The sequence below is a fragment of the Peromyscus leucopus genome, chromosome 3 (assembly GCF_004664715.2).
Source record: "Peromyscus leucopus breed LL Stock chromosome 3, UCI_PerLeu_2.1, whole genome shotgun sequence".
Classification (NCBI taxonomy): Eukaryota; Metazoa; Chordata; class Mammalia; order Rodentia; family Cricetidae; genus Peromyscus; species Peromyscus leucopus.
In genome coordinates, this window is record NC_051065.1 from 14,506,832 (window position 1) to 14,532,625 (window position 25,794).

General features: G+C 37.3%; 1 protein-coding gene across 2 annotated transcripts in view; it reads left to right on the forward strand.

The window, feature by feature from the left end:
- Thsd7a (thrombospondin type 1 domain containing 7A) overlaps nucleotides 1-25,794 on the forward strand; it is a 387,216-nt gene that overhangs the window by 226,866 nt on the left and 134,556 nt on the right. For both annotated transcript variants that reach the window (XM_028894646.2, XM_028894648.2), the window contains exons 5-6: nucleotides 21,210-21,365; nucleotides 22,877-23,089. In XM_028894646.2, coding sequence (XP_028750479.1) covers nucleotides 21,210-21,365; nucleotides 22,877-23,089 — 369 coding nt within the window. The remainder of the gene's footprint in view (nucleotides 1-21,209; nucleotides 21,366-22,876; nucleotides 23,090-25,794) is intronic.

Sequence of the window (25,794 nt, forward strand, 5' to 3'; positions counted from 1 at the left end):
TCAGTTAATTTTTATTGTTGTGATAAAATTACTCTTACAAAAAAAAAAAAACTAAAGAGAGAAAGAATTTATCCTACCTTACAGTTGGAGGGACAATCCAACATGGTTAGGAAGGCATGGCAGTTCAAGCATGAGCCTGCTGAACACCTTGTGTCCAGTCAGGAAGTATAGTGCAATAAAAGCTGGTGTGCAATTTACCTTCCATCTTTTATTCAGTACAGTACCCTCGCCCATGAATGATAACAGAGTTAAGGTGTGTCTTCACAGGTCAACCTAGTCTAAATAATCCCCACAGAGAATCTAAATTATCCACATAATAACTCACAAACATATCCAAGGAGTCCTCTCCAAGGTGATTCTGAATCTTGTCGAGTTGCTAATAATTTTAATCACTACAAGAACTTATATATCAGGTAAATGATTAGTCTCCAAAGCTTATACCCTCAATGTATAGTTCAAGAACCACCTGAATACTTTAAGAAAATACAAACCCCTGATGTTACTAGGTGAGGCTGTAGTTCTAAAGGTCAGAAAAGGCCACAGTTTTTTTTGTCTTGGATGATGGCAACCATAATAATGAATCGCCTCTTGAAACCTAGTTGCTGAGTATTGGGAGGGACTGAGATTGTGGGGGTCTGAGTCCCAAAGCTGATACGTTTTTTATGGTTTTCTAATTAAAGAAGACAATGAGTGAACCCCTCCAAATACAAACCACTCAGGATTTACTACCAGAATTGGATAAGTCTGGCATGGGAAGAGCCCTAAACCTAGAACTTCTTAGAGGCTTCTCAACTAATCTTTCCTCAATTCTAACACTGCTATTGGCTTTTGTATGTGGACAAAGAGAAGCACCACTTTAAGATGAGAAACAGGAGGTCAAGTATATATGTCCAGAAGATCCTTGATTCCATGCTTCTTACAATAATTCCCCAGAGAAAAAAAGGAATGAAAAGAAGTAACTACTGGTCTTCAGAGGTAAAGTTGTCTTATCTACACTCAGAGTCCTGTGTTAGGTCATTTGGGTGTACTTCTATGAAAACCTGTTATATCTTTCTAGGAAATTTGGGGAAAACAACATAATTTCATTGTGCATCAGCTCGATTAACTGAGATGAAAAAAATCATAACAGTTAGTACAGGACCTTTCATTAATAAGAGAAAGATAGAGTATAAAATTTCTGCTACCATGCCTTGATCAAGTGCCTGTGCTTTGTATTCTTTTTGTAACCCTTAAGCACTTATTTCGTGGAGTCTGTTGTAGATGACTGATAGCTCCAGAAGGAATTCTGAAACTAGCACTCAGGGATGTGCAGTGGAGAATGAATAGCATTTTTTTCAGAGGCACACTCCTGCTATGTAAGGATGTAAAAGAAATGGTTTGTGGCTGGCACTAGCTGTTCACTGCCTTGCTAATGATTACTCAATAGGGAGTAGGTACTCTCTGCAGTGTTAACTGAGGAGTACAAACTACATTGTGGAACTCATTAATATTTATTCCTTCTAAAAGCAATGGGCAATAAAAAGGGAAATAAACTGGGAAGAATAGCAATGGGGAAAGGAAGCCATGACAACAGATTCATCTTGGAAGGGTTTCACCATTTATTGTACACACAAAAAAATTCCCTATTCAAAATGCAAGGATCCATATTATTTTATTATTAGCCTGGAACCCAGTATAATGCTAGTATTACATGAAGTCATTTTTAAAACATATGTATTGACATAGTGCATTGTATACAACTATGACATTCTCAGTTTAATTTAATTAAAAATTAAATGTTGAAGACAATGCGTTAATTTTAAGTATAAACATACTTACATAGTGATATGCATTTGATGTACTTCTTACTTTATATTTTCTGGATTCAACAAAGCTGCATAGCCTTAGTGTAAGAGTTCATTTTGTTTATACCCACAAGAAAGAACATAAGCTCTCTTGAAGCTAAGGTCCCAACAACAGAGACAGATGATATCTACTGTCCCTTCATCTATTGAAACGCCTTCAGCCATTGTCCTGACTATTCAACTGTCTCTTTCCATGTTAAGTAACTATATGATCTTCAATCATTTTCCTTTACTCAAAGCCCATAACCTTCTTATGGTTCTGCAAAAATTATTATTTCGCTATATATGATTATAGTTTTTACAATTACTTCATGAATATTAATTCCAACTTCTTAAGATGTTAAGGTTCCAAGAGAGGGCATAGTGCTTTCTCTCCATTATAGTTCTTTATTATAACACATCCTTCTCCATAAATGTCTGTGTGCATTTGATATTCTGTCATTTGAAAATAGATTTTAGAAAGGTAAAGAGCTCTCTCCAGTTAGAGGATGTGGATTTGCTGGACATCTAATTTACAGTGTATCATCTTGAATCAATCTATTTGACTCACCATCTACCCCTTTGTTTCTGTTTTCTCTGAAAAGACTTGGTGTTACATGTGAGGTCTTCCATGAGAACTTGTTTTTATTACATGGAAAATAAATGTTATTTTTGTTTATGTTTGCTTTACTGGTTAGATTGAGAAAAGGGGAGGAATTTTAAAAATAAGAGTTTTGGCCAAAATCTTTTGCATGCAATAAAACAGTAATTGTGTGTTGTCTTTTAGAAACCCAGTGAATTATGCAGAGAGCCTCTTTATAATATGTTGTAAATATGTTGACATATGCTTACATTATATATGAAATTACCCCTTTTGGAGGAAAATATATACTTTTTCCAAAGCTTTCCCATTATTATTCTAGAGCAAAAAGAATTATGGCTAATTTTACATTTGTGGTTGTGGAAGACAGAATAATTGCAGTTTTCCTTCCTTTGTGAGTCACTGTTTGAGAAGTCTAAGGAACACAGCATTGCCAAAAGTTTACAAAAGAAGTGTTTGGAATTGGATTGCTTGTTCTGAAAAGAATATTTTTCACCTTTGACTGCACCTTCCATCGCACAGGATCCCTGGGGAATCTAAAATCTATACGTCTAGGGAACATTATGCCTGTAAACCTTAACTCTTGTTAACATAATAGTAATAGTGAAGAGCAATGGGAAATATTTGGAAAAGCTCCTTGTTTTACATGTTTCTGCTGCGTCTGTTCCATACAATGACTTGAATCCATTAATTTCTAACTCCTTGACATATACCAAATGTACTTTGAAAATAAAAGCTCATTTTCAATATGAAAGATCATGGCTCCTTACTGGACTTTTAAAAACTATAAGAAAGAAAACAAATTTCACTAATTTACTGTGGCAGACAGTGTTTTCCATAATTGTATGACTAGGTGGTTAATTAGAAAATAATTTTCCCCAACACACTGAAATAAGTAAAGACAAAGCCCAGACTCGAAGCCAGCTTTTTCATAACTAAGTACAACCACTACTCAAAAATATTTCCCTGTCCTGTGAATCTGCTCCCTTGTAAATGTATGGTCTAAAGTAGATGGTTATTACTTTCTCAGAAATCATTATTATAGGCTTAGAGCTAGAACTGTGGCATAGTCCAAGAAACTTACAAAACCATGTGCACACATTTGAATTTTTCTTTAGTATGCTCACTATTAGTTAGCTATCCTGTCTCCTGACATTTCTCCTTTGCCTCTTTGCCTCACACTACTGATGATGCATCAATCCTTACAATCATTTCCTATCCCTGTATTGTGTGTATTTCCATATAACACAGAGGAGCACAATAAGCATCGCAAAGCACGCCATCAAGTGAAGATTTCTTTTTGTCTGTGCATAAATGCTGCCTAATGAATTCAACTCACTCATAAGCCATAAACATGAGTTATTTTCCCATGAAGAGTATCTACTTATGGAGAATCTACATGTTTTTATAGAAGACTATTATTGTGCTATCTGTAGCATATTGCTCGTAGGGAAACAAGAACCACAATTCATAACTAGTAAATGGGGACTGGATTCTGCAATTCTAGCATGGAAAGTAGTTCACACCAGGCGATGTCGTAAAATACAGTAAGGTAAATTTTTCCTTTAATCACACAAAATTACTGTAACTGATAGCTCTTAAAATTGAACCAGCAGTTTCATAAGTTCCAACATATTGGTTCAAATAACCACAACAAGAGTCAAGATTCCATAGTGGTATTGTGAACTCTTTAATTGAGTTGGCACTTAAAAATTCTTTAAATCACTTCCTTTAATTCTTTGTGTAGGGTTGAGGCCTCTTGGACATTTTCCCCACCCAATTTGGCATGTTCATTGGTGCCCTCCTTGTTCAGCTCATGTTTGGACAGTCGTGTTGATAGACTTTATGGGTGTACCTTCTGACATTACTAGGAGACACAGTCTTACAGCAAACTTCCTGATCCTTTGGCTCTTACAATCTTTCCGCTCACTATTCTGTAACACTCCCTTAGCCTTAGGTGCAGGAGAGTGTTTTGTAGATGCGTTCATTGGGACTTGGCTCCACAACTCTGCCTTTTGATTGGTTGTGGTTTCCTGAGTAAAGGCTGGGAGCATGAGAGGTGGTCCTCTCAGGGAAGAGCATACCAATTTGTTGTTTGGTGCGAAATATTCAGCCCTGAACACTTCATACAAGTAACATTACACAGACTCAACAGGTTACATTTAGGGTTATGTGTGTATACAAATAATCTATGCATGCAAAAGCAATTAATAAAACAAAGAGACTATGAACTTGATATGGGAGGTTTTGGAGGGAGGAAATGGGAATGGAAGGAATATATAATCTCAGAAATGAACAGAGAAAAATACAAAGCTTGAAAATGAAAAACTAGTACCTTAAATTTTGCCCATTTTCCCTTTATTTTTGTTATAAGAAGCAGTTTTCAGGGTTGGAGATTTGGCTTAGTGATTAAGACAGCTTATTGCTCTTCCTAGGTACCTGGATTTAGTCCCCAGTAACTACAGCAGGTGACACACAACAACCTTTAACTACAGGTCCATGGGATCTGACTGATGCCTTCTTCTGGCCTGGAAAGGCACTGTACCATATACTGCGTAAAAATTCACTAGAGTGTGTGTGTGCATGCACGCACATGCACACAAATAGTAAGAAAAGAAGCAGTCTTCTATGCTATTTTGTTTTATAACAAATTTTATATGAAATGACAAAACGTATTTCTGGTTATTTTGGACATTGATACAATAAATATTGCAATGACTAGAAAGACTCTTTTTGAACCAATTTCTACAGCATTGCTACCACATTAATATGAAAGTAAAGTGCAGTGAGGAAAAATAAGTGGGCTTAACATAATATGGCATAGATGCATAGGTCTCCAGTAAGGAAAACAGCCCATGAATGAAATTAGAGGACTAGTATTCTCCAATGAAAGTTGTAAGACTTACAAAGGAAGGAGCTTGCAGCCAGGTGGTGGTGGTGGTGGTGAACGCCTTTAATCCCAGCACTCTGGAGGCATAGGCAGGCAGGTCTCTGTGAGTTCGAGACCAGCCTGGTCTACAAAGCAAGTTTCAGGAAAGGCGCAAAGCTACACAGAGAAACCCTGATTAAAAAAAAAAGAAAGAAAGAAAGAAAGAAAGAAAGAAAGAAAGAAAGAAAGAAAGAAAGAAAGAAAGAAAGAACTTGCATAAAATCCTATCTCTCTTCTATAGGTGCATCATTCCAGAGACAGATAAAAAGTTGACCTAGTCAGATGTATATGAAGTGGTAATCCAACATGCTTACAGTGCTCTCTTCATAAAGGACAACTAGCAAATTTTCATTATGATCCCCAAAACAGAAACTTGTGCTTTTCCTAGGAAAATAGTTCCTGTTGTCTCACAGGCACAGTGAGCTTCACAATTATTGTAATGGTTCCTTTTCTACTCACTGTTTTAAGTTTAGAACTAGAACTTGTGATCTACAAGCATTGGTTCAGGAGTCAGACTCAAAGTTAATGAAGTTACATAAATATTTGTTTGGTAATCATCTTACTTTGAAGACCATATGAGAATGCTAATGTGACTCTTCCAAGAAATGACATTATTGTTGATTTTGGGTGCTCCTGGTATTTTTTTTATAGTTTTGCTCTGGCTGATAACAAACCAAATAGATTTAAGGACCTTCAATTTTCTTTGAAGTAATAGTGACAGGGAGAAGGGAGATAAGAGAGATGCTCAATGCTTACAGAATGTAAAACAGTCTTCTAAGTGGTTTACAATTATTTGCTGATAGACCTTAAGTCTATGAAGTAATTACCATTATTGTGATGGAATATCGAGGTATAGAGGTGATTAAGTTATATCCATGATTGTCAGTCAAATAAGTCTGAACCTACACCTCTAGCTGCAATGCTGTAGATGAAGCATCACTAAGAGCAAACCAGTTTGAAGATGAAAAAACATACTTCCTTTCCAGATACTACTTTTAGAATATTTGTGTTTTAAAAAAATCTAATTTAGTCTCAAAGGCAATAATCTATTAAAGTGACCCTTCTGATAGTTCCCACATGGTAATTCCTGTGAGCATCCTCTCACGCCTTCATCTGCTGTTTACCGAGTGCTCTGTGCATTATAGGCATTACTCTGAATTTTGAAAACAGAGATTTTTAACAACACAAACAAAATTCTCTCTGTCACCAAATGATTTTAATTGAAGAAACTAGATTATAAACAAATAAACAAGAAAATATCACATAACCATGTGCATTGTGCAGGGGATTAAAATACAGCTACTAAGTATTCAGTTAATATTTATTGAAGAAAGAAAAATGCACTCAGTAATGAAGTCAGCATATCAATAAATATGATTAGCAGCTAATCTGAACTCTACCACAATGTCTTTCAGTAGTGCTAGAGACAGAAGACCTAAACCATGCATATTATTATTATAACACAACACCTAGCAAGGAAATATTCAAAGTCATCAGCAAAACAAGCAGTTTTGGCTTCTGTTTCATTCCAAAGGAATATAACTGGTAATAAATATCCCATGAAAAACAACTCTTAAATTTGACAAAATATGTAAATTAGCTATTTCATACATTTAAAAAAAATAAGCAGCCAAGATTGTGCACATTATAACCAGAGCTTTACAATTTCATCTGTGTTTCCCTGGAGATTCTTTTCTATCACAGAGAAGGGAAGATAAGTGTTGTGTCGGATCAGTTAGGCAAAGAAGTTAAATATTTACATTCCATGGTGCTGAAGTGGCTAGAGATCTCAGGACAGGACACGGAATAAGGGGATCTGCTTTGTAGGCTAAGAATCAGAGTCCAGTTGTCTCTATATTACACTCCAGAGGTCCTTGGCCAGAGTGTGGCTGTGTATGTACATGAAGAAATCTTTGAGGCACAGTGGTGACCTTTGACTGCAAAGCTGAGAACTGAGATACAGTCCAGCATTGACGATATCAGGGTTTGACCTTGGAAAAGGTAAACAATACTTTTGAGTAGCTCAGGTTAAAAGTAAGGGCCATATTGTCTCAGTTAAGTTCAAATTTGAAAAAGACTAGGCCTAATGCCAATGAACCCATTCTTGACAGGGTCATCAGGATCTTTAGGTGCCAAATAAAGAATACATTATAAAAGATAGTTTAGCTGGGCGGTGGTGGCGCACGCCTTTAATCCCAGCAGAGGCAGAGGCAGGCGGATCTCTGTGAGTTCAAGGCCAGCCTGGGCTACCAAGTGAGTTCCAGGAAAGGCGCAAAGCTACACAGAGAAACCCTGTCTCGAAAAACCAAAAAATAAATAAATAAATAAATAAATAAATAAATAAATAAATAAATAAAAGATAGTTATGTCTCCATGACTTTTTTTTTATCATGTATTGTTCATAAAGTAGAGTAAACATTGCTATCTATGAATAGAAATATGACAAGATACCCTCCATCAAGAAAAAATAATACTGGAAACAAACACTTAAATGGGCCAGATACTAGAATCAGTAGACAAGGACTGTAAAAGAAACATTGACTTGAAGCCTTAATTGAAAAAGGCTCCTCAGCTTTTGGTTCATAGTTCATGTGTTTCCACTAGTTTGGCTATTTGTCCCTGTGCTTTTTCCAATCATGGTCTCAACATCTCTTGCTCATACAATCCCTCCTCTCTCTTGTTGATTGGATTCCTGGAGCTCCACCTGGGGCCTGGCTGTGGATCTTTGCATCCGCTTCCATCAGTCATTGGATGAGATTTCTAGCACAACAGTTAGGGTGTTCAGCCATCAGATCACCAGAGTAGGTCAGTTTGGGCTTTCTCTCGGCCATTGCCAGTAGTCTATTGTGGAGGTATCTTTGCGGATTTCTGGGGACCTCTCTAGCACTTTGCTTCTTCCTATTCCCATGGGGTCTTCATTTATCATGGTATCTCTTTCCTTCTTCTCCCTCTCTGTTCTTGATCCAGCTGGGATCACCCGCTCCCCTAAGCTCTCTTTCCCCTGGCCCTTGCCCTTCATTAACCCCCTCATGTCCAGTTTGCTCATGTAGATCTCATCCATTTCTCTGTTGTTGGGCAATCCCTGTGTCTTTCTTAGGGTCCTCTTTACTAGGTAGCCTCCCTGTAGTTGTTTGAAGCCTGGGGCCTATGCTGGGACACTTTACTCAGCCTGCGTGAATAGAGGAGGGGACTGGACCTGCCTTGACTGTATCTACCAGGCTGTGCTGAATTCCCAGGGGAGTCCTTGCCCTGAAGGAGGTGGGAATGGGGGGTAGATTGGGGGAGGGCGGGGGACAGGTGGAGGAAGGAAAGGGGAATCTGCAGCTGATATGTAAAATTAAATTAATTATAAAAAAAAGAAAAGAAAAAGGCTGGGAGAATGGACACACAGGGGTGTGAGGAGCCAAGCAGCCATTTAGGAATTTAGAAATAAATGATGCTCCAACTCTGCAATAAACAAACTCATAGAGTGGGCTTATCAATTGGAGATTGAAAAACAAGTCTAAATCTAAGTGATGTGAAAGAAAATAGAAATTACTGTTTGAATAAATCAAAGTATTATTGTTCCTGAAGACAAAGAAATAGAATGATCAGATCTAAAGAAAAGAAAGAAAGAATACTAAGGGTGATAAGCCAAGAGACAGTCAGTGACTGGTATTAAGATGTGTAATATGCAGGGTAATGATATTATAGAGGGAGACTGGTCTGACAGAAAACATATTGGAATAGAGAACATTCACAATTTTATAAAATTTGTTGAAAAATTCAGCTTACAGATCTATGAAACTCAGCATGTCTCAAGAAGGAGGCAAACAAAACAACAATGATGAGGGGGTGTTGGGCTTTAATTGTGGCAGACTAGCAACAAAAAAAGAAAAAAACCAAGTGCAATTCATATACGTGAATGGAGGTAACGAATGAGGGTTGAAATCTTGTCATGGAAAATAGAAATGTTGAAACAATGGAACATCTGCTGAAAAAATTCAGAATTCTCTATCAAGTGAAATTATTCTTTATTATAGATTATGGCAAGCTGACTTCTTCAAAGAAATGACAGATAAAAGCAGTTGTTAGGAAGCACGTAGAAGTACACAGAGCGAAAATAGAATGTGTGAGTCGGGTGACTTTGGATGATTTATTACATGTCTCTGTGAACAAATTGGTGAGATTTTAAGTGAAAGAATCCATGTAGTGCAGTGGGAATCATGTCAGACTGACGCCAAGTTGTCATTTAACCTGATCTGAAATATTAGTTAAAGCCAGTGGTTTAGAGCAGATTATCCTTCAGCAAGAACACTAGATGTTATTCAGAAGTAACTCTGCTGGGGGAAAGGCATGCCCACTGTGAGAGCTGAGGCCACAGAACTAGGTGAGAACGCAGGGTGCAAGTTCTCTATCCTTCCTCAGATTAGGCTGATTTCTTATGGATCTATAACCTCCCCCATCTCCACTGCTTCATCCAGTGGAACTAAATCATATTGTCTTAAAGGAAAACTCACTTCACTTTTCATGTTACTAGCTCCTCGAATTTGTTTGATGCCAGGTGGTCAAACCTAGCTTCTAACAAATTAACGTGGCTTCCCATCTGCAGTGCAGCTGAGACCACTATACAACAATTCCCTGCCCAGAGAAACAAGCTGAGGAAAACCATGCCCAAGAGGGTCCTATGAGGATTCCAAGAATGGACTCAGAAATGATCTCAAAATAAGAATTAGCTAAATGCTTTTGATACCAGACCTCTAGTCGTGGATATTCCTCTCAATATTTTCTCAGAAATTCTTTTCACATTTTATACTACCTGATGCCCCAGTAAGGCAAAACCAGAGGCTCAAATCACCACAGTCTATTCTGCCTATAAACCTTATGAGTTATGCTAACATACTTTCCTCCACAGCCAGTAGTTCTTAAAATGCCAAGTGTGATGGATATTTAAACATGGAGCTGTCATTTTGGCTTTGAGTGACATGAGACACTAAAAAGCACAGCCATTCCATTTATTTGTGTGATGTTAGAAAACTCCCAGAATTGCTTTGGGGGATAAATGCGAAGGTCTGAAAGCTAAGGATGAGCACCCTTCTCACAGAAGTTGATATGGATACTCTCATTTTTATTGTCAGAGGAAACGTGATTTCTAAATACATGGAAACATTGCACTTAAAGCATATGATGATGATGATGATGATGATGATGATGATGATGATAACAATAAGAGATAAAGACCAGAAATAAAGTTGTTAAATTACAAGTAAAGTTTTAGAGAAAAAAATATTGAAGAAATAAGTATGATACTTAAATATCATTACAATAAAGCAGGCCTGGTAATGTGGGAGAATTGCAAGTTGAAAACCTTCCTGGGTTATAGAGTGAGACTGACCCAAGCCAGGGCAATTTAGAGTGACCCAGTCTCAAAATTTAAAAGTTAAGCAAAGGCTAAAGACACTGCTCAGAGTATAGTACCTTCCTGACATATGAGGGTTCTAGGTTCAATCCCCAATACTAAAGACTAAAGTAGTGTGTGTGTGTGTGTGTGTGTGTGTGTTTTGCCATTTTCAACAAAAATGTAAATGAAAATCAACAAAAATGTAAATGAAAAACAATGATAAATTAACAGGCACAATTTTAAATGACTGCAGTTAGGCTTGCCATCAACTGAAACATTAACATGAAAGACACAGAGATATTTAAAAGGTAAAAAATCTTCACAATACCAATTGTGAGGGACTATTGATTAGTTATAACATATACTCTCAACAGAAACTGGATAAGACATATGTAAAATCTACAAGGACATTTAAAAATAGTAATGACTGGAAAAAGGAAAGAAAATAATAGAACAGGTGTAGAATAAGCTGGGTTCAGAATATATGCAATCGGTGTGACAAAGGATCCAAACAGATCAGTGGTTGGTAATCTACTCTTTTATTTAAATCACTTGGATAGCCCTTAAGAATCCTGGTGTTCAGGCTTTATTCCAAACCATTATCCTACACAGTATGTCTAAGACAGGGATTTGGGCATCAGTAATTCTAAAACATCTCCAGCTGATTCCAATGTATAGCAAGACTAAGTAAATCACTATAGTACAGGAAGTGTCATTCCATTATTCAGAGAACAATGCAATTTCTTCCTGGAGTATTGTGACTCACAGGCCCCAAAGAATTATTAGCCTTTATACAGCAAGTTAGGGATAGAGACACCTAAAAACCAACACAACTAGAGCTAGTCTTTAGGGGCAAACAGTGACAATTGCCTTTGAAGACCTTCTTTCCCCTGCCTCCCTTTTCACAGTAGACCTTCTGCCTGAAATGAGACTTTACCAGCCCACAAAGATGGTGGTAGGTGTTATTTTCCACAAAGATTTTCTGGCAGGCTTTGAGATGTGCCGTGACAGGTGGTCTAGAATCCCCAGCATCATTCCGCTAAGCAGTTGCATTAGAGTGAATATACTAGATATCCAGACACCAGAGAACTTAGTTTATATGCTGTGGTAAGTAAAAACAGGGCTTAGGAATCAGAAAAAAAAAATCTATGAATCTTTGACCAGTAGAAAGACATAATAACCCCTTAGGAAATTCCCTTTGGTTTCTTGTAGCCAATGGCAATGATAAGCAATTCTTCACTGGTGTGTGCACAGCTGCTCTGCAGTGTGTGTGGTATTTTCTGATAGGGAAGATGTAGTCATACAGAGCTTTATGGCATCCTGTGGTTCAATTTAGCTGCAATTCTCAAACTACTTTGAAAGAATTGTCTGAGTATTACTGCATGGGGATCATCTGAAGTGCACTTCCAAAATCCCCATCCCTAGATTATCCCTGAGTTTTCAGTTAAAAGGAATGAACCTGGTTTTGGAATATGATTCCTAGGAGTCCACTTCTTCCTTTACTTCTACCACTTAACAATTGCTTCACGTACTGAAAATTGAAAAAACTACTGTTCCAAACATCAGCATGGATCATGAGAATCATGACTATGCCTTGTGATTTTCTCACATTTCAAAAAGTTACGAATACATGATGACCGTGTCTCGGTGACATTTGGTGTTTATTTTTAAGAAATTCATATTGGAGTTGAAATTATTGCAGTGCTTTGCTGCAATTCTTTGAAGGAGACTTTGCACGGATTTGACCAATCAAGAGTGGAGTTAAGTATTATCGCCCCTCCTGCAACAGCCGAACAAAGGAGGAATATAGAGGAAGGGAAATTTCTGTTGTTTAAATGTGAAGTTAATATTTGAACCCAACCTACTAGTTCAGATGGCAGCTTCTGGAGGGGTGGATAAATGAAGATAAAGCGAAGCCAGAGAGGAAGTGAGGTAATGGCTGTATTAAGTGTGGAATAGAGCAGAACCCACTGACATACTGAACGGAGGTATGAGACATAGACTCACTCCAGTCCAAGGAGTCAGGAACACACAGAGGCAAACCACAATGTCAGTCAATCTACATATGACATGCTTGGGCATAAATCTTTGGAACCATGCTTGTCTCTTCTTTCTTCATCACAATTGCTCAGGAAATTCCCCTGCCTCTATTTTCTGTCTTTGTTCTGTGCCACTAGCAGCCTTGGGTCTAAGCCACTGGTCCCATGTTGCATTATTGAAAAGACTCCTCACAAATATAACTGTATCTCTGTCCTCCACAACTGATACTCTACCCACCAACAGAGCATCAGTTTAAATATAGTAAGAAGTCAGGTTGCTTCTTAAATCATATCGTCTGTGGAAATTTGTTCTAGTAACCCTAGCAGACTGAAATACACCATCATTTAAGTAACTGCAGTTGAGGTAGATCAGCCAATATGTGGAGCTGGTTGCAAATTTTATTTGATTAGATATTCAATTTTTTTCAACACTAACTTTTAAGAAGATTGTATTTCTTCAAAATTCTAAATGTTAATGTTCTGTCATATTGTGAGTAATATGCATGTTGTGAGCTGATTATTTTAATTTACAGTGTCTATTAACACCTTTCTCTTAGCTAGGGCCATCATTAGAAGTGGAAATTTGAGTCAATAGGAAGTGTTGGAAGATTTCAGTAGGAGTTTTTATATGTGCTATTCTACAGTGTGTCCTGTTTAAAAGAGGGAAAAGCAGGAAAAAATTGTATTTGCAGGGCAGCAGCAGATGGTGCATCTGTGTAGCAGGATTGGGAGGCCCCAGTCAGGCTGCCGACAGAATGTGTGAGGTTTCAATACTAACAAAGATTGCCATTGCTCTAGAGATGTGTATTTCGACAACCCCATTTTTATAAGCGTTCTCATCTTTTATGAAACAGGGTCAGGGAGAGAACATGTATACTTTTGTTTCTGTAAGTACTTAAACAGATTGTGCAGGTCTGTTTTATGAGTCATGGCATGAGCACAGTTACTTTCTGTGGCTTTGTATCTGGACTTACTTCTACATTTTCTAACATGACCAATGGAAATGGGAAAAACCACCACACAAGTCCCTGGAGTAAAGGAAAAGGTCAACCAGAGGCTGGACCCTTAGAAACGTTTTTATTTTCTCAGAGGATAATGCTACAGTGTTGAAGGAATTGGAAGGACCAAGGTAAGGACCAACTCCAGTAAGACTGAACAAAGTCTGTGCAAAGTAGGAAAGAACCAGTTTCGAACATTCCAGCTCAGCAGTGAAGGCTGAAGTCAAGAGTACTAACAAGTCCTACACTGTGATGCTCTTCAGTTCGTCTGATAACAAGAGCAGCTGAAATGTGGTCTTGCTCTTCTATCTAAGAGTCCACTGCCTTGGAAGTCCTTATCTACCTTTCAAAACACTGCTGATAACTCATCATTGAAGAACACCAAAGGTTAAAGTATGACAATTCCCAGGGGTTCAAGTCCACCCTGGACTACATACATACATACATAGCTAGCTTGTGATACAGTGTGAGACCTTGTCTCAAAAATCCTAAACAATAAAATAAAATGAAACAATGTTACATAATAAAAATAAAAATAAATAAATCTTTAAATAAAACAATGTTAGTGTTGATATGCTAGGTCTTTCATCACCCCCAATCTCTTCTCTTTCATAATTGTGACATTAAAGCTAGACTCTGCAGCTGATGAAAACAGGAAAAAAATATTCTTTTTTAAATCAGGGCACATAAATCCTGCATTGGAATATTTTAGAAGAACCTTATGTAAGTTTTTGAAATGGATCTGTGATCTCTTTTGCTTTACAGTAAACCAACCAAAAGGCAAATTCAAGCATACCATAATTCCTAAGAGAGTGAGACTCAAATGCATTGCTAATATTAAGTATTGTAATGGAAAGTAAATGAGAAACATTTACAAACACCTGACTTATGATCTCAAAACAATCCAGAAAGTTATCCTAGAAGCCTGAGCACTCTCAAAAAGAAGCAATTTTTGGTCTGCCATTGATGGCTTGAATGAAAAACAAGGCTAATAGATAAATGGAATTTGTTTCTTGACCCATTCAGCCAGGCTGTGGTCTTTTGATTGGAGAATTGATGCAATTAATTTTAGAGGTATTATTGAAAGATGGCTGTTGATTACAGTTATATTTTTGTTGTTGTTGTTGTCAGGAGTACTTTGTGTTTCAGTGATTATAGCTTTATTGCTTTATTTATTGTCTTTCTGCAATCTGTTTACCATGCTTATTCCTCTCTTCAGCCCAGAGTATTGCTGCCCATCTTCTGTTTAGGTTATTTAGTTGTTAGAGTATGCTGGATATAAATGTTTTAAGGCTGTTTGATTCATGGAAAATGTTTCTTTCTCCATCAGCTATGGCAGATAATCTTGCTGGATTAGCAGTTGTGCTCTTTAGAATGTAGAATGCGTTGCTCCAGGCCCTTCTGGCTCTAAACGTTTGCATTGAGAAATCCACTGTTAATTTGATGTAATTTCCTTAATATGGACTTGTGATTTTCATTTCTTTTGTGGCTTTCAATACTCTTATTCTGTATACTTGAGTTTTAGCTCTGATTGTGGAGTGCTTCTTTTCTAATGTTGCCCATTTGCTGCTGTGTGTGCTTCTTATGTCTGTATAGGTGTATGGTCTCTTAGTTTAGGTAAATCTTCTATAATTTTGTTGATGATCTGGTCTATGCCATTGATCTAGGGTTTTTCTTCATTTATTCCTATAAGGAAAAGGCTTGGACTTTCCACCACATTGCTTCCTGAATGCTTTTTTCAGTTTAGGTAGTTTTTTGTTTTAATATGTTTTTAATTGAAAAAAATTACACCTGTTTCCCTGTCCCTTTTCTCCTTCCAGTTCCTCCGTGCTAACTTCCCTCAAACCCTGTCTGTCCCCCCATTCTCATTGATACCTTTTTCTTTAATTATTATTGTTACATATATAGGTACATGTATGCACAAATATATATACATATATAGTATATGTATGTATGTATGTATGTATGTATATGCATATGCATGCATGTATGTATGTATTCTGCTGAGTCCATTTTTTGTTAGTGGCGTGTATACAGTTTCAGGGCTGACTACTCTGTATAGGACCACCAGAAAAGAGATTCACCTTTGGACGAGGCTAATACTCCTTCTAGGTAGTTGCCTGTAGTTCTTTGTCTAGGGGTGAGATCCCACAAAATTTCCCCCTTCCATGTTAACCTGTGCATTGATACTACCATTGTTTTGGCCTTGTGAATATAGTTGTCTCTAGAAAAGGCTGTTTAATAGCAGACATCTTGATATTTTGCTACTTAAAATCTTTGTGTTGTGTCTTCTCTGATGTTCTCTGTGCCATAGATGCAGCAACAATGATATAGATACATCTATCAGGAGTGGGCTCCCCACTATCGATGATAGTATTCATTTTCTGTAAGAGAGGCTTCTTTGATGAGAAATAGCTACACTTATCTTTGGATATAAGGATATGATTTAAGTTGTAGTAAAGAATTATACTAACCTAGAAAATTGTTAGTAGTAGATTCTGTTCTAAGATCCATGACCCCTGTAGCTCTAGGAAACTGGTTAGATTTGCAGCACTGGGTATTATTTCTCTCCTGTTTAGTGATCCTTGAGTAAAGGTGTAACAGATAGCACGTACATGTCAACGGTAACCAACAGCTTTCCAACTGAACTAAAGGCAGATTTCTGTGTTTGAATTGCTTTCATATTCTTTGTTTGTTTGGTCTAGTTCCTGTACTTTATCTTAGATCATAATATTTTATCTTCTCTTTGATTCATTTTGCTTATGGGGCTTTCCCTTGAGTTTTCTGGTTCAGTTATTGAGTTTTTCAATTCCATCTTCATTTCAGCTTGAGTTCACTTCAATGTTTCTACATATTTATTGAATTCCATCTTCAAATCTTAGATTGTCTTCATGATTTCCTTCAGCCTTTGGTTTGTGTTGCTGGAAGGGGACATCACCTGAACATTTAGCTCACTGAGCTGATTGTCTTCTTTAAACTTGAATTCTTTGGTCTTCTTATTGTTCTTTTAAATTTTGTGTCCTGAGGTTCATATAGGTAATTATCGTTGTCAGACATTTCTTTAGGATTAATGGATTTATGGAAGGAAATACTCTCTTGATCTTAAACACTGTAGTTTTGTGATGAAATCTGTACATGTGGACTTTTTTATTTGTTCAATGTCTGATGGGTTGGAGCAGAGCATGGGATGTGTGGGTCAGGTTAGGCCAAAGGTGAGATATGGCTTAGGTAGAGAGAAGTCAGGCAGTTTCAAGGGGCTGAGCTGGCACACAGGATGTGTGTCATGCTCCAAGCCTGGGGTTTAGCAATAGATCTGGATGTCAGGGAGTGTCCTTGGAGGGATGGAATCAGGCAAGCTTACCCACTTAGTTCCTGTCACAAGATGTGCAGGACCTGATTTGGTGGGAAGATTGCATGTAGTACACAAGGTTCCTGTAGGTTGTGGGAATATGGGTCCTAGCTAAAGCCTGAGATTAAGCGCAAGCAAAGCTGTCCAGACTAGGCTCAGGCACTGGCTATGAGATGCTGGATGTATCTTGAGCACACAGGAATGTGAGCAGAGGGGATAATTAGGTAGAGTCACCTATCTAGATGCTGGCACAATATATGGAGAACCTGGGGTAGATAGGTTGGATGTGATACGGCAAGGGTTGGTGGGTGGGCTGTGGGGTCCTGGCCAGAGCTTGAAATGGGAACAATGATAAAAGAGGTTGCCCGAGGAGGCTGGAGCACTAAAATTAGAGCCCAGTTTAGGTGTGTGGTACAGGCATACTCTTCAAACTCACACTTACCTGCCACATCCAACGTCAGTATTCAGACAATGGTATTGTGTAATAGTTTTTTCACATCTTACCATCATAAAATGGGTATAATAGGTACAGGATATAATTATCTGAACAATAAAATATTTAATTTGAAAATTATATGTTGACCATTTAATGGAAATAGAAGTCTTACATTTGTTTCTTGCAATAACATGTTTCCATTAAAAGTGCTCTGAATGCACAAAACCCAAAAATATTTCAGATCTACAAATGTGTATTAGTCTTACTGTGTGTTGAGTTTTGTTTGTTTGTTTTGGTATCCCCAAAGAAATTCAGACACCGTAACCCCAGGAAGCAAGAAATGCTCATTTAATTATGTTTAAATTATATGCTAAAACAAAATGTCTTAAGAAATCAGCAATAACACTTAAAATGTATTGGAGACATTTTGTCTGCATCATGCTACAGGCAAAACCTAAGTAGTAAAATTACACATTAGTGAAAACTGGCCAGTCTTGAATTCATATCTCAGTATTTGACAATATGAAGCTATCACAAATCACCACATCATCTAATAAGATCCATATGACTCATTGGACAACTGTTATTATGAAATTCACATAATTTTGAGAAACTTAAGTAGTATTGGGGATTTACATTAATCAACACATAATATGTTAATAAGAAAACAGACAACAAAAGGACTCTACATACACACACACATGTTCTTTCTATCTCTTTGATTAATGAAAGGGTCTTTATGTGTAAAATTATATCTATTAAATAGAAGTCAGTGAGAAGATATGTTATCTCAGGGCAGACTTTGTTAAATTAGCAGCTGAGCAAGACTCAAGGGTATTTCACATTTACAGTACTGTCTTAAGCCCTTATTCATCACTTCCTTTTCTAAAGGCCTAGGATTTTTGTGAACAAGTTTTTAATCCATTTGGAATACATAAAAACTAAAATTAAATTTCTGAAAAAATAAAAAAGTGGATACACAGTGTTTCAACCTAGTAAGCTGTGGTGGAAAAATTGTAAGAGCCAGGGAAACAGAGAGTTTGAAAGATTGTGTCTCCTAAGAATGTCAGAAGCTATACACATAAACCTTCACCAACATTATTGCCTAAATACAAGCTGAACAAGGATGATACCAATAGACATACTAACATGGATGGAGAAAACTCAGAAGACCTCAATTCTAGACAAAGGTCATTCAGGAATACTGAAATCTGAAGAAAGAGTATTCCCCAGGAAAGATTATACCAATTGGTTATCCAATACTAATTGATCATCCCTGACAATATATATATATATAACATTATATAGATTGAGCAGGCTGTGTCTATATATTTAGACATATATACATGTATGTTATATGATGAAATGGAAACCATGAATTTTTTTTAAAGAGAAAGGAGAGGCTTGTGGAACAGCTTAGAGAAAAGAAAAGGAAGGGGGAAATGATGCAATTATATTATAATATCAAGACAATAGAAGCTGTTCAGGTATTTGTGAAGCAAAAATATCTAAAGTTTTTTTAAAGTTTCTTTAAAATGTGAAAGATTTTACAACTGAGAGTGTTCATTTGTTTTAATTTTCAACTTCATATTATATACTTTTCTGTCTATTAGGATCTTTAATAAGATTTAATTTTTGGAAAATATGTAACATTATGTCTAGAATTTTTAAATTCAAAGAAATGAAGCATTTCTTTCCATATTTTCTGTCAATGATATGTGGAGTACTTTCCATGTTAGAAAGCAATAAAATCCCTCATCCTTGGCTTTGGCTGGTGTTAGGATGCACTTACAACACTCCTAGAGAATCATTGCTGTGCTTCATACTAACCAAAGCCTAGGTGCCCTGTCAATTATTTCCACAGTGGTGCATTTAAGAATGGAAGGATATTGAGAAAATTCTTTCATTCATTTTACACACAAATCAAAGATCTCCCTCTTCCCTCCTCCCACTCCCAGGTTTCCCCTCCCAACCTACCCCCTATTCCCCCCACCCCCAGAAGAAGGCAAGGCCTCCGATGGGGAGGCACATCCAGTAGAGGCTAGTCCAAGCCCTTCCCCCTGTCTCAAGGCTGCATGAGGTGCCAATTTAAAAAAAAAAAAAAAAAAAAAAAAAAAAAGAATGGAAGGATAAGTATTATTGGAGGAAACAGCACAAATAAGCCTGCAGTATTTTTCTAGACATCAAGTGTAACCATGAGAGGTTACCTCAGTGATACAAGTACTTAAGCATGTCTTAGAGTTTTAACAACACATGAATATTTTCAGTACTTTTATTTAAAAGTGAGATATTTAGCTTAGATTAGTTTAGTTTTCTGTGAGTATCTAGATGTAATCTTACACAGTTGGAAACTAATAGTATTCCCTCACAAGAATGAAAAATATCCAGCACCACTTGTATAAGTCAGTTATTCTACAAGTCTGGACTATCCAAATTACCAGAGTTAAACTGTCTTTTCTAAAGGAAAATGTAGCCAAAACATTTTTGAAGTACAAGTAATTATAGCTATTAATGGTAAGCAATAGATAATAGAGGAATAGATAAAATAAACACAGAGATAATTTTCTTATCCTGTCCATATAAATTTATATATCTTCCTAGCTCATTCATCTTAACTAATCAATATAACCAATCATATATCCATAGATCTATGGATACAGCTTTCTATTAACTTTACAATATATGTATGTACAAAGAAAGGTAATCAGCAGTCATCAAACATAGCGGGGGGCAGGGGACAACAAAAAGGCAAACAACATTTACTTATTTTTTGACCAACTAATGAGTAAGCCTAAATAACTGTAAGTTAGGCTCCTTAGCAGCTCTTAGATTTGCAGATATTCAGATAATAGAATGACAAAATTTCTGGGAATGATTGGATCACCTTGAACCTGGAAGTCGAGGCTAACACCATTGGATCTTCTTTTTCCCTACATCCATGTGGCGCCTCTCCAAACAGTAGGCCAAAGTGGACATCAGTTTTTTTCTACCAGAAGCCAATCAATGGATTTTTTTCATGTTTAGTAAATCTCTGTATCCCTTCCTACCATGATCAGACCTCTAAAGCATCACTCTGTTTAGCATTTGACTGTAGAAATTTGGGATTCCTCTGAATGATTATTTTGATAATTAGGAGAGTTGCATTTGTTTTACTAACTTCAAGACGTATCAGTAACAAACCAAGCAAATTATAGGACTCTCAGTCCAGTTTTATTTGATGATGTGATACCATTTCTTTCATTTACCCCCTTAGTTCCCCTTTTTTATTCTCAGCATACAGCAAAGAAATTCTGAGGTAATATCTTAGTAACACATCTTCAAATTCTCTCCTCTACACACATATAATTTTTTTTTTAGTTTTCTTTTTTTTTCTTTATTAAGAAATTTTCTCCTCACTCCACATACTATCCACAGATTCCCCTCTCCTCCCTCCTCCCACCTCCCTGCCCTCTTTCCAAAGCCACCCGGCATCCCACATCCCCCAAATCGAGGTCTCCCATGGGGAGTCAGCAGAGCCCAGCACACTGAGCCTAGGCAGGTCCAAGGCCCTTCCCACTGCACCAAGGCTGTGCAAGCACACATAAAAATTATTGTTGACCATAACATCTGTTTTTGTCTAAGTCTTAAGAGATGTCTATGTTTTTCTCCAAACAGCTTCAAAACCAGTGGACTCAAAATTATGCAGTGGCCCTGTTCCTAATACCACACAGCTGTGCCACCTTCCTTGTCCAGTGGAATGTGAGGTTTCACCCTGGTCTGCCTGGGGACCTTGTACTTACGAGAACTGTAATGACCAACAAGGGAGAAAAGGTATGTAATGGTGACATTACCTGTTTCAAACAACCACTAAGGGAGGCAAATTAGGATCTATATTTTATATGATGTTTTGTGTTCCTTGTCTGACTTGATATATTGTAGGTCTTGGATATTCTGTCACAACTTCCATAAGTTCATATGAACAGTTGTCACGTTGTGTTTGAAAAAACTTGTTTCCTTGTAGTCATTCTGGCCCCTCACAATGATCCATGAGCTGCTGAGAAGAGGGTGTAATTCTCTTATTTTTTGTACTTTTGAAAATTAGAGGTTTGCTATTCTCTGGTTGTAATGATAAGTCATTAGGAGTTGTTTTAATCCTATGTCCATTTAGCAGAACAATGTTTTCAGGTTCTGCTCTCGGGCCTATGTCCTACATAGCTACAGATTCTTAGCCCTGGTAACTTGCCAAATATGGGTTTCATTTTGTGAAGTGGGCCTGAAATGCAATCAGAATGTGGTTGAATAGTTCCATAATATTTATGCCACTATTGAACCAGTGGACATGTCTTGTTTGGCCAGTTATTAGTTTAGCTTTCAGGGTTAAAAGCTGGATAAGACAGATGACTGCTATTTCTCTTTGGGGTCTGTGCACAGCACCTTCAAGCACTATGGAAGTTTGAGTAGGTCTAAAGCTTCCAGGTTGATACAAGATTAGATTCTCCTTTTCTACAACTCACTTACGTAGGGTCTTACCACCAAGTTCTGGATGGTAGCCAAGAGCACTGGCAATAGCCTGTAATGGTTGAGAATCTATGGGACAAAGTGACCAACAACCTAAGAGAAAACCCATTCCTATGTCTGGGCATTTTGTGCTGGCATGTGATGTGTAGCTGGAGTATCCCTCTGTTGTGGGATCACTTCATTTAAACTCTTTCATATACGTATATGCATATGCCTTAAGAGAATTCTCCACTACTCGGTTTCCCTAAGACCTTTTCTAAAGATCTTGTGTTAGTTCATCTATTTCTCCTCTATCCTGCTCTTCCATGCCCTCACATTTAATCCTTCATTCTAAGTGAGATAACTCAGACCCAGAAAGACAAATGTGACATGTTTTCTTCATTTGTGATGTTAGCTTGGAACCTTTAAATATGTGTATTTAGTTCAGAATATTATAATATTGGAAAATTAGTAAGGGACCTTAACCAGTAGAAGGGAGCTTTAAGTGGGGGGGGGGGGAGAATGCAATGGTATAAAGGGGCAGAGGGAAATAATTGAGCCAAAAGCTATTTTGTTTCTTCTTGCTCCTTCCTTCCTTCCCTTCTTCCTCCCTCCCTCCTTCTCCTTCCCTCCACCTCTTCCTTCTTTTCTTCTTTCTATCAATAAATGACTGGTGGTCTCACATTATGCTTCAATTTTGTAATGTTTACGCTGGTTATTGAACTCACTCAGGACTCTTACCTTCGACCCTCATCCAGCATTCATTCCGGGATTTAAATCATCTTTCTGAAATATCAGAACTCTGGCATTAACAATAAATGTATTTCCTTCCCCCAATGACTCAGGATTCAAACTAAGGAAGCGGCGCATTACGAATGAGCCTACTGGAGGTTCTGGGGCAACTGGAAACTGCCCTCACTTACTGGAAGCTATTCCCTGTGAAGAGCCAGCCTGCTATGACTGGAAAGCAGTGAGACTTGGAGACTGTGAACCAGATAATGGAAAAGACTGTGGGCCCGGCACTCAAGTTCAAGAGGTTGTATGCATCAACAGTGATGGTAAGACATATGCTTTGTCACAGTTTATTGAAAAGCTACTCAGCCTGGAGGATGTGATTTTACATTATGTTAAAATCAGATCAGTCTCTCTCTCTCTCTCTCTCTCTCTCTCTCTCTCTCTCTCTCTCTCTCTCTCTCTCTCATTGTTGCTGAGTACAGATATTCCATTAACTACCCAGAGTATTAACTTTATTTTGCAATTTTATTAATAATATTTTGATTGTTTTATTTGTTATACAAGTTTCATAAGTACATTTTTCTGTGCATTTTACCCTCTGTTAGTAATCTTTCTCTCTCTTTCTTCCTTCCTCCTCCTGTTAGTGTCCTTTGCTCACTTACATTGTTTCCTGTTCTCAGGTCATATAGACATACAAGATTTTATTGATCTATATAAAAGTTTACAAACCACAAATGAGACAAAACTTGTGATATTTGTCTTTCTAAAACTGACATCATTCACATAACACAATTATCCTCAGTTGTATACATTTACATTTAAACAATATAATTCCATTATTTTACAGATGAAATATTCCATTTTGTATCTACCACATCTTCTCTACCCATTCCACTATCAATGGACACAGTACATTTAACTTTGAGAGTAGAATAGATGAGGTTGGAGAAGATAAATTAACAGCAGCAGAAGAATATTTTAAAGAACAAACAAAAATAACAAGGAAAGGCAAAATTTTCTAAATATTGTTTCATTTGCTTGCTTATTAAATGTAAATAAATAAGGATAGTTGGCATGATCCTAGAACTCCTTTATTCCCACCTGATCTGCTTAAGATCAAGTTTAATTTCTGACCCCACATGTCACAAAGCCTATCACAGCATAGTGTGTCTAAATCAGCATCTCCTTCCATGGATGTAGCTCAGCCAGTTGCTGTCCACAAAGTTCTTTTCATCAACCAGAGTAGGACTTTGGGTTTTACAAATAGTTTTTGCTTAGTAAAAATATTATGTCCTGATGTGATATCTGACATAAGACCTTTATAATCTTTCTAAGAATGATGCTCATGTTTGGGTACATTCACTCAATAATTCTTAAGCCACACTTTGGAATCATAGGGTTCCCTCTCAAAGTCACAGTTTAAGCCCTCTAGACAGATCATCTCTGAGGGTCCTGCTCACTCTCAAATCCTGTGACTCTGCATCTCAGCGAAGTGTGAGCATTGAACCCCAGAGTCCCATGGTCTGACAGTTTATGCTGTCTGCAGCATATGCAGAAGCATCCTGGTGCCCCCTGAGAGACACTGCAACATCTGGCAGCCGTCATAATTCCTTCCATCCTATTTTCTTCCAGCAAGCAGAATTGTTTCCTCCTGTGGCTCAGTCACTGCTCAGAAGTAAGAAGAATTCTCTCTGAGGTGGGAAACAGACATTGCTATCACTGAGATACTAGCCTTTTCACCTTTTAAACACAATCTATCATTGTGTCCAGTGTCTGCAGTAACCACACAGGGCAACACCAGGTAGAATCTGAGCTGGTGCTTGAAATTGAACCATGGAGAAGGAGATTATTGCTCCAGATCTTTCATGATGAGTTTATGTCCTCTGCTTTGTTTTATGAAGTACAATGAGGTGTGATGCATCCTATCATTAGTGTTACCCTGTTCTGCTCTAAAGAAGAAAGGAAGGGAGATGAAGACTGGCATCCTAAGCCTGGAACACTGGAAAGCAAAACAAAAGAAAGAGTTCATCTTTGCCTCACTTTGAACATGACTGAGAACTCATGCTTAAAACCCTAGTTTGAATTGAGTGTACTTTATAGTCTTGGGTACTGAAAATCAACCAGTGATATTCAACTCTCTTTTTGATGCTACTTCTTAATTTCATTTCTCAGTTCAAATAACTTTTCCTGGTCTTCTAAAATCCTAGGAAGGCATTCAAGTCACAAGTATTGAAAAATTAGTACTTTAATGAAGCAAAAAGTTCTAACAGAAGTGAATTAACCTTAAATTTCTGCCCCCCTGTTAGCCAACCACAAGATAATCAGACCTATATTGTTTGATGCAAATATTTTAATGAATATCATGCAAATTGAAAATAGTTTATATAGGGGAAGAACCATCTCTTTAAATTATATCAGTGATTAACTTTAATTTTGTCAACTGAAAGTTTTAGTAACACAAGTAATCATATCTTTTCCTTTTCATGGAATATTTTTAAAAAGCAGAGATGTGTTAGGTAAGTCCAATTGTATTACAGAATACTGTTTGTTCTGTCCAAAACACAAATTGATATTTCATAGTATGTGTGAGTCGGTTTCCCTGTGTCTACATCACTGAAAAAAATTAATCAGCTAAGAGGTATGCATATATTGTCCAATTGCCACTGTTTTCCCTTGCTAGGACATCTCTTCCATCAGTACATTGACCTTGTACACACCATAGCCAATACTAATTTGTCAAAGGTGTGACTTGGCCTCAGCTACAGAGGTGTGCAAAGTCAAGCAAATCTTTAGTATAAACCCAAGAGTTTGCTCAAATTTGTACATGACTGATTCATAGCTGTGCTGAAAGTGTGTGAGCAAAACTAGAGACCTGTAAATTCTGCTCCCATATCATCCTGTGGTCACCTGGTAAGTGTTTAGCAGCTGTACCAAATGTTGCTTTGTAATTAAATTGGGTCCAGGGAATTAACATTGATTAGTTGTACAGACTCTACCCTCAGGCTGGAGCTGCAGCTATAGATTTTGT